The sequence below is a fragment of the Telmatherina bonti genome, assembly GCF_933228915.1.
Source record: "Telmatherina bonti genome assembly, chromosome: 8".
In the NCBI taxonomy this organism is placed as follows: domain Eukaryota; kingdom Metazoa; phylum Chordata; class Actinopteri; order Atheriniformes; family Telmatherinidae; genus Telmatherina; species Telmatherina bonti.
Genome location: NC_136626.1, coordinates 15,356,411 through 15,366,876, shown reverse-complemented (window position 1 = coordinate 15,366,876; position 10,466 = coordinate 15,356,411). Strand labels below are relative to the sequence as shown.

The following is a 10,466-nucleotide window of genomic DNA, read 5'->3' as shown; positions in this document are numbered from 1 at the left end:
TGGTACCTTTTATTTCCATGCCTGAGTAATGTCAACACAGGCTGTTTCCCTGTTTCATTTCTTACACCCTGAAACTCTAAAGTGACACGAAGGCAGTTTATATGCGGGACAGAAGCGTGACTCGGCTGTTTCCACGTTGTAAAAAAAAAAAAAAAAAAACAACTTCTCCCCTCCCTGCCAGCCGTGGGCACCCTCACAAACCATCCCGCCCATAAGCGTCACGGATTCAAACAGCGGCCGATGCAGGAGGAGAGAAGGCAGCGAGCCAGGCTGATCACACACACACACACACGCTGCCGAGCAGAGACACAGAGAGGAACGCGGAGCAAGTGAGCCTGGAGATCCTTCAGTGGCTTTTCACTTGCATGAACACACACAACCGCAGACCCCCCCAACAGGATCTAACGATGTGGACCCAAGTCGGAAAGCTCGTGCTATTGCATCTGTTACTTGTGGAGCTCCACTACGTGAAAGGTAAAGACACTTGATGGGGGAGAATGTGCATCGCTGCACGGACACACACACACACACACACACACACACAGGGGATCGCTGCCTTGTGGGAAACGACTTGTCTGTCACTGTGATCTGCATCTTTGTCACTGCAGTGTTACAATGCTTGAAAAGGACTGTCATAGTGTGGATGCAGAGGTTCAGAAACCACGATCGCCACTTGAGTCCTCGCTTTGTAACGCGATCACAGGTGACACGAGGTGACAATGAGCGGAAGACAGCGTGACACATGCTGTAGCAGAGGCAACAGACTGGGGACGTGATGTAGCCTAATGGCTGTAATGGCTTGATGTTAAGGTTTTTTATTTATTTATTTATTTATTTATTTTTTTTGCATCTGCATCTAGATTAGTGGTAAATAGATGCGCCTGAACAGGTCTGAGTGTTGAAGTGGGAGCAGGACACTGGTGGAAGGCAGACTGTGGATCTGAAGGCAGCATGGTGAAACAACAGGCGAGGCAGTCACGGGCAAATTGCAGTTTTATTGCAATGAAACGTTAACACAGCAAAATCCTTAAAAGAAGAAATGCAAAGAGAAGAAGAGTCCAATATTTAGTTATTAAGAGCATCTACTGTTTCCCAATTTCCACCCACACTGCAGTTATAAATTCTTCAGTAGTCACCTAGTTCATCCATTTACTCCCTGAAGTTGGAGTTACACTATAAAGTGAGCTAGTCTTCTTTTCTGGTACATTTCAGTTCCTCTAATAGTTTGTTCTGAATCGTTTTATGTTCCAGATGTAACCACTCTGAATGAAAAAAGTTACTGACACCTTGTTGTTCTTTGACAATGCAGGAACTCATACAGAGTCTGAGTGTGAAACTGGGCAGTTTGAGTGCAAGAATGGACGGTGCATCCCGAGCCTTTGGAGATGCGATGATGATGATGACTGCTCAGACAGCAGCGATGAAGAAAACTGTCGTAAGTACAAGGATTGATGCCTTTGCTTGCGTCTCCGGGTTGGCGTGCAGTTTCCAAACCATTTTAATAAGATTTTTAGACTGCTTTCACATGAAACTGGCATATATGCTGATGGATATGATCTTTCATGTTGCTGGCGTAACAGTGTATGCCATATTTAGCTGATTGCATAGACGGAATAACTTCTCAGTGAATGAACACGGGCTGAGAATAAGCTCCTTATCGTTTTGCTTTGGGGCCCTTTGGAATCTCCTTTTCAGTTGTTAGTCCACAGATACCAGTCCAGAAACGGCTGATCCTGGATCAAAGTCACATGGCCACTGGAATTTTTCTAATTTCTCTTCCACGGCAAACCTCAGATATAAAGCAGAGCTGTGGTGTAAACTAATCACGTCCATTTTGTAATATTATTATTGATATTTTTTTTTATTTATTACCTCTGCGTTCGTGTGACTGTGTAGAAACAACATCTGTCATCAGCGAGACAGCTGCTCAACTGTCTCATAACACTTAGAATATGTATTACAGCAACAGTTTAATAGACTGAGTCATAGCTGCGAAAAAGCAATCAAGTTTCAGGGTTATGTATCATAATATTTAATGCTGAGTAATGCAGGCTGCTCTAATGCAGTTTCGTAGATATGACTCAACACTAATTGGCTGCTTTGGGGGATTTTGAGGGTGAATAAACCGCTGCAGATAGATTTTTTTTTTTTCGTAAAAGAAGTTTAAAATCCCGAGTAGACATGGAATAATACAACTTAAAGAGTTTGCTTCACTCATGAAGAATACCAGCAGCGTATAACTCCGATCGAGCTGCCTCTGAATACCGTCATGTAATTGTATTAACAACCAGCTGGGTAATCATGGCGTTATCATAAATTTGTCATGGTCGTAATTGTTGGAATGGCTGTATTAGCGGCAAATTGATTCATCACTTATCTTGGGGACCAGCACACCAAGCACATGATCCTCTCATCTCACATGCTCGCCATGCTGCGTTCCCTGCGAGCATGTCAGGACAATTCCAGCCGCTTCTCGCTGACTCCAGAGATTTGTTGGGATTATTGGACATTTTAGTGGGGATATACTTGGTGAGGAATGAAATTAAATTTTAATGAGCTCACCTTTGCTCCAACTTGTGGTTTCCTTTTGTTTTCTGTACGTGTTGCTAGAAGAGAATTGGGGAAATGCTGCTTAAGCCACAAGGTCAGACTGCTCTTATGATCGAGCCACCTTTTGATAGAAATGTGTTTTCTACGATTTCTCTCTCTCTCTCTCTCTCTCTCTCTTCCCTTCATGCTCTCAGCTTCTGTTGTGGGTGTGCTTTCCTCTTGGGCTATCTGTCACTCCCTTTATCTCTTCTCCTGCTCCATGTCTACCTTTTCCTACTTTACCTTCTCTTGCTGTGCCTTTGTACCCTCTTCCATCCCCTGCTCCCTCCTTTCATTCCTACCTGCTTTGCGCTCTTTTCCTTAAAAGCTTCAGCCCTGAGTCAGTGTTGAAAACGATTCTCCCTGAAGAGCTCTCTCATTTCCCCTACATTGTAGCTCCCATTAAAGGGCTTTCCTCCCCAATTTTTAAGTCTCTTATTAGCACTTTGGCAGTGCCAGTGCCAGAAAGGTTATGCCCACTCGTCTTACGCCCACAAAGAGCATCAGCTGACAGGTTGGTTGGAGATAAATCCAGCAGCAGGACTCTCGTTGCTGGAGTGATGCTCAGTGGCTGGCAGCTTGCCAGCCCTTCGAACAGATGCCAGCACTGCCACTGTGCTCCCTCCCTAAATCCAAATATCACCAGCAAGAGTTTTAGCAGAAAGGGGGAGGTGGCTGAGGAGGCGTGGAAAAGATTAGACTGAGGAGAAGAGGATGGTTCAGAGTATAGATGAAACTGTGAGTGCATGGACTAGATAAGAGATGTCTGATGGTGACTTTCTAATGGGCAATAAAATGAAAGTAGTGTAAAGCAGAAAAAAGCTGATAATGGGCTAATCGACTGATAGCCCTCGACCCTTTGAAACAATGTTGGGGGGGGGGGAGCCTGGTCTAATCCATGTCTAGTCAAACTGAAAATGACATTCACATCTGTTGTAAGTAACAGAAATACAAAGATGCTTCAACTGGGAAAAAGTTAAATGAGCAGGAATGAAAATGAAGAAGGAAATAAAGGAAAATGAAAAGGTTTGTCTGTCTGCTTGCTTCGCATTGAGAATGCATTTGGAACAGTTTATACAACTTCCCATCATGTCACAACCCTGGAAAAATACAGTTCAGTTGTTTTATAGTAATAGTACTAGAGTCTAGGGGCTGGTGTATACTGCTGGCAACCCGTATGCATCATGGTTCCCCACACGTTCTCAGCGTACCTTTGGCACGTTCATGCAAACAAGTTGCCTCTTGGACCTTATTTGCAACTACCAGCATTTTTATTATAACTATTCCTCACCTTTTTACAGCGAGTCATGCCTAGTGTTAGCAACAGATTGATAAACTGTTGTACTGATCTTTTTTTACCAAAATGCCACGGATTGATTTTTTGCTACTTCTGAATCCTAGTGCTGTTTACTGCCCCCTAGTGGCGGCCTCCAGTAGGGACCGTTTTGGTTTCATCATGCTTGCGTTGTTAGCTGAACGTTGCTGTGTACTTATCCCGACCCTAAGAGAACCAAACACAATCACACAAAGAAAATTCTATTACTGTGAGATGAGGAAATATTGCTTCATAACTGTCTCTAAAAGCAGGTTTGTCTTGGTGTTTTCATATTTATGAGTGTTTCTTTATTCTTATATTTACCACGTATATTTAGCACGTTTTGAGTTGATGCAAATGAATTGTGTGCAAGTATGAAAAGAGAAACTGTTCAAAGTGATAAAAAATAAGTTGACTGTTTTCACTTCCTGCTGGTGACTTTTGTGTGGTTGCAAAGCTTAATGGCCTAACAATACTTGACACGTCACTAGCTTGGTGGTAAAGGGTCCTCTTTTAACACAGATGTGTAGTCATAAATGAGTGGCAGCAAGGCAGATTGTGCCACAGTTTATGAAAAAAGTCGTTCTAGTTTAAAAACCAACAAAGGAAATAAAATGCTATTCTAGTTGTAGAATGATGCTGAGTTAGTTGAGCTGTCCAACAGATTCACAGATGAAATGGAATAATGTTGTTTTAAGACACCTTTTATGCTGCGTTTATCTGTTCAGTAAAGCTCCCATTAAACAAATAAAGTATTAGTTTTGTTAATTAGGCAGCAGCTTATACAGCAGAAATAATTTTGTTTCAATTTTATGAGAAAATGTTCAAACTATTAAACAATAGCTTTCCAGGAAACACACAGGACTTTGTCATACGACCCTCACCAATCCTGCAGAGATATCAGTCATATAAACACAGCAGATGAACTCTGTGGCGTCCTTCTTCCAGCAGTTGTATTAGAATAAATCTCCATAGGTTGGGATGTCTTTTTGTGCCTGCCACTCTTCTCTTTGATTCCCTCATTTTTTGTCCTTTTGCTCCTCTCCTCCTTTCTCCTTTACTTCATTCTCAACATGCCTCTTGGTTTATTCTGCTCTTGTTGCCCTGGGAGACGGTAAAGTGAGGCTGGCTGGTTTCTGAACATGTATGTGCTTTGGTTGTTGTGAACAAAGCTAAGACGTACACAACTGTACTCGTACATGGTTCAACTTGCATCTGTGTGAGGTTGTGTTTGACCCATTTTACTTGTGGGATCCAGAAAGAGAGAGAGAAAAAAGGCCCTTATCGTTTTTCCAGCGGATTTAAGTGGATTTAAACATGCCTAATCCAAAGTGCCAGTGTAAAATCACTGCATATCTGAACCTCACGTTGGCTTTTAGTTGTTATCCCTCTACCGCAATGTGAGAGAGTATTCTGCTCAAAATGGCCTTGGTCACGCAGCTTTGTAAGTATTGTCTGGTTTTATTCAAAACTACATGACTTTAAAAACTTAACCGATTGGCTTTCCATGACTGCAGTCAGAAGTTTTTTTTTCTTGTCACATGTTAGCTGTGTGGTCAACTTCAAATAAATTTCAACGTTTAAATCACGATTCCATTTGTTTTAAAAACAACTGATTAACTCATCTTGACCTCTTCGTTACCACGGGGTCACCGGCTGTCCGGGAGAACACTTAATCCCCGTCTGATGGTAATGAAGAGGTTAAACGCCAGAGAAACCGTAACTTTCAAATTCTGATGCTTTTTAATGAAACCAGAGAATAAAGTCTTTAAAATAAGGTTACAGGCAGGTGGATGGAAACCGAACACGGGTGGGAGAAAAATTCCTATGTTTATGTGCCCATGTGGGTGTCACAGCAGGACAATGAGTCTGAGAAGGAGAGCGTCTCCATTGCGATGTGAGAGCAGCTTTCCATAGAGGAGACATCACAACATATTACACGCTGCTGCCACGGGTGTGTGTGAGATCAGCCTGTTTCTCACACACGCCCATAATAGTGCAATAAGAGAGAGCAGAGAGGCACTTCAGGCATGAAAGGCATTGTACTGACAGATTCACAAACACACATTTTGGTCACCTGCTGACATGGATCTACACACACCGCCCTCTCTTACAGCTGGGGTCAGGAATTTAATGAGAACGTGAGGTCAAAGGGACCAGTGGCCTAATAAATTACACACAAACACACTGCTGCTGCATTTCAAACCCACACACACAGGTTTAAATGCATTAAACATCAACACATTGTGCTGCTTCCAACACACACACATACACCTCTTAAGGCTATACACACACATTTACCTCATGAAAACAGACATGGGGTCTCAGTGACATGTTGTGTCGTCATCTGGTTCTCTTTATTGGACTAAGGAAATTGTGTTTGTGTGTGCGTGTGTGTGTGTGTGCATGATAGATGTACAGTTGCACTGCTCTAATCTCTTGAGAAAAAACTGCTGTGCTCTGTGACTTCTGAGCCTCTGTGGATCTACTGGCGTGTGTTTGTGAGTCTGTGCATGTGTTTTTCATCTGGTTGGAACTGTGAAGAGGAAACATTTCACAAACCAGTGATTTTGTGCAAGTTACTGGTGAGATACTTGCAACCAGCTTCATTGTTTTTTTTTTTTCTCTCTGGCACCTTTTATCCCCATTTTTCACAGATGTGATTAATATTTAAGGGTTGGCAAATGTTGTGAAGATGGAGACAAACAAGAACACGCACTTTCCCAACAACATGACCAAGATATGTAAAAGGAAGACAAGAGGAGCTGATAAAGATGTTGGCTGCAGAAACTTTCCAAAGTCAGGGGGAGAGAAAATGGTCAGTTCTGAAGCTCCATGTTGTGGCTGGACAAAGCAATGTTTGACAGGGTTGGCAGTGGTGTGTAGGGTTTACGGATGGCTGCCAAACATGAAAACATCATCTCAGAAATAAATAACCATAAATGAAATATTCTGGCTGCTTTTAGCCAACTATCCAAATGAAATTGGCTTGAATGTGTGTGCTGATATTTAGGCTGCATTAATTATATATGTGCAAAAGTAGATCAGTAGCAACGCAACTAAAGGGGCAAGTTTGACATGGTTTGTTAAATTTCACCAGTTTATTCCAGACATATTAAAGTGTTTGCATTTGTCAGAGAAGAAAAGAAAACTGTCAGTTTTTTATTTACACACAGAAAATGAACAGATGATTGATTGTTCACTTCCTGAGGTCATGTGTTTGTTTGAAAGCTGTTAGCGTAAGGGTGGATTAAAAACCAAAAGAATCCAAGACTGCCACAGACAGTACCGTCAGGGTGTCTTTTTGTGTTTCTCATATAGAAAACATTTGAATAAAAAAAAAATCAGTCTGAATAAATGTTGTTTAATGTCTAATATGCAACCAATAAATTTAAATGACCTCAATACATACAGTAAAATTTATGAAATATGAATTGATGCTTGTCTCTCTTGTCCCTTTATTCCTACCTTGACTCATTTAAGAGAAAGACTGCCAGCATGTGAATCCTCCCAAAAAATATAAACTTATGAAAGAATTTCATATATATATATAATATGTTTGTAATATGTATGTATGTATATATAGTCTTTGGTGCCTTGACAGATGACAAGCCAAAAACGTGCCGGTCGCCACCTTTGTCGGATAATGCTCCATGCTCTACAAGCTGACAATACCTGGTGTGCGGAAGAGGTGTTGGGTGCAGCGGAGCACAACAGCAGCAGGGTAATTTCAGCTGAGGTCAGTCCTGGCCTGAGGCGTTTGTGCTGACTCTATTTCTCTCTCTGTCACCATCTGTTTGTCTCTCTTGCTCATTTCTTGGCCAACACCTCTGCTTGTTCCCATCTTCCCATTTCTGTTTTTAAACATCTCTGCCTTTTAGATTATGTCTTTGAGCATGTGCAGTAATGATTTTGCATGAACAGGAAGGGCAGAAATAACATTAATATTAGTAATAGTAATAATAAATACACACATATATTTATATAATATAATATATACTGATCCAATTAGTAAGGGCCTCGGTGGGTGGAAGATTTGAACAGTTGCAAGTGTGTGTTTGGGAAACGATGGATAGGATTGGAGAGCCTGTGAGTTTACCTCCAGAGTTTACACACACACACACACACACACACACACACACACAAAACTTCCATATTTATTAAAATACATGAGACTATTTGGGAATGTCAGTAATACCAAAGTAGAAGTTGACTATCATACCCACACGGCAGCTTTCTGTCTCACACAGTTAAAGGATGATGCTACCTGTCTTGCCGAAGATCAAGATAGTTTATAAAAAAAAAATATATATATATATATATAAAAACTCTGACCAAGAGCAGCGTCTGCTTTATGAATGACTGAAAAGAAACAGACATCTGCAGTTATTCAAGGTGAAATGGAAAAAACACTGTAAACTGTGAGCTAAGAATGAAGAAGTGAATGATGCATTGAAGCTTGAGGAGCCATCCATGAGCCGAAGGGGGTGGAGGGGTGGGGTGCACTGACTTGAAAATTACTTTTTCTTTTTTTTTTTTTTTTTTGCTACAGTTTAATTTTCATTTTTTCTTTTCTGCTTTTCATTATCTCTCCTCCTCTATGTATAGAGTACACACCCCCTCCCTTGTGCGTCTTCTGTCAGAATTAGCTTGTCGTTTTCAACAGATTACCTGGTCGTGTTTGCTTACTCTGCTGCAAAGTGACTTATTGTTCAAAGTCAAACTCAGATAACACTACAATCCTATTTCTGCAGCGGGTTTATTTGTGCATATTTAGCTCTGTGCTGGCTGGGTTGCTGTGCAGCTCCGTTATTATGGCCCCTCCCCAATCCAGCCAAGTCTGACAGCGTATCATAGTGTTAATCCCCAACTCAGATTAACCAAATGGTTTCCATTTTTATTATTTACATTTGCTGTAATCCTGTTTTTCACCTTGTGCTCTGTTGCCTAGTACGTGTAGTCGGAGAGCGGCGTATGAAATGACAAGTATGAATACTGATGAATAAAACATGGCTGCTAATTCCAATCTGCTGGGCTGAAACCGATATAGAGTCCCGGAGTGCAGTGTGTTCGAAAGTTTGAATACTGAACCTAAAAAGTGACACAAAGGGAGTTTAGTGTGACTCTGAGAGGAATGCTTTTCATTTTTTCACTCTAATTTCATCCCTTCTTTCATGTTTTTTATTGTTTTCACTCTGTAAACCTGTTGTTTCATCTACCATTCCTCCTCTGGTCTCATCTTCTCGCTGCTCTTCCAACACACTGCTGGTCTGCTCTGCAGGAATCATTACATCCCATCCTTGTTTTTTGTCTTGTGTCGAATAAAACAGGAAATCGCGCTCCCCTCCCTCACCAGCAGCGATGGCGAAACAGGAAATCAGTTTGGTGAAATTGTTGTCAGTGGTGTAGCAAATTTGGTGCTGCGCTTGTATGTTGGCGTGTGATAGTATCATCTGTTTCTTTGTCTGTGAAACAAGATTTTCTGGCTCAACACCTGCTGACAGAAAGCGAATGAATAAAAGCTTTATAGGTGTCAAAAAACAAAAGGTCTCCAAAATAAATAAAGAAAAGCTCAGCCACATATCTCTAAATCATGAAGAAAAGCCAACTGTCGCCAGCTGAACGTGGCTTGTTTCTTTAATAAAGGTGTCATCGGGATAGTTTCAGGTTATGAAAGTTGGAGTTAGAATATTCTCATTTATTTGTCTAATTGTTATGCTTGGAACCAGTCACAGTGAGACAAGTTTTCCTCAAATAAAAAAGCTAAACAAGCATATATGAGTTGATATCCATCACACTTTTACTTGTGAAGGAGTTCTTTTTTCGTTTAAAACGAGAAAAAAAAAGACACTTCCAGCATGTTCCTGAAACTCCCAGATGTTATTTGGCCTAATGAGTGTGTATCTGTAGATCATTTTTGCAGAAGTAAATTAAATCCTAAACATCATTCTGAATCTGCTGTACATTCATATGCACACATACACCAAAGAATTGTTCAGTATTTTGAATAATTTATGAATTAGCTGAAATATTCATGAGGTAAGTTAAAATCAGTTTGTCAAATGCACCACAGCCATGTTTACTTTTGACTCTTGCATGTCATTAAAGATTTAATATCTTTGACTTTCCAATTTACCCCCCCCCATTTTTTTTAAATTCTTATTTCTGATGCTCACAAACTTGAAATAGTTTCTTTTTGTCTATAAAGCAGAAGTAAATTTGCACCAGTAGAAGTGTTAAACCTTATGATTTTAAGTTTCTGTTTCCGGTGCACATTGTTTATCCAGAGTGAAAAAAGAAAATAAAACTTTTTTTTTTATTTATTTATTATGAACTTAATAATAGAGATGTCTGATATTATTGGCATATTGATATTTTCAGTCGATATTGACATTAAAGTACAATATTGGACATGACCGGTTTAACTTTTTTATAACTTGGTTAGCACTGTGGCCTCACAGCAAGAAAGTTGCTGATTCGATCTTCGACTTTGGACAGTGGAGTTTGTGTGTATGCGTGTGTCCTCCCACTGTCCAAAGACATGATTGGTTACTCTAAATTG

At 40.6% G+C, this 10,466-nt stretch overlaps 1 protein-coding gene across 1 annotated transcript in view; it reads left to right on the top strand.

The window, feature by feature from the left end:
• Positions 1 to 407: 407 nt before the first annotated feature.
• Positions 408 to 10,466, top strand: part of lrp8 (low density lipoprotein receptor-related protein 8, apolipoprotein e receptor) — a gene marked incomplete at both ends in the record, with an annotated part of 154,989 nt that continues 144,930 nt past the window's right edge. The window contains 2 exons of the mRNA XM_079245435.1: positions 408 to 474; positions 1,310 to 1,435. Coding sequence (XP_079101561.1) covers positions 408 to 474; positions 1,310 to 1,435 — 193 coding nt within the window. The remainder of the gene's footprint in view (positions 475 to 1,309; positions 1,436 to 10,466) is intronic.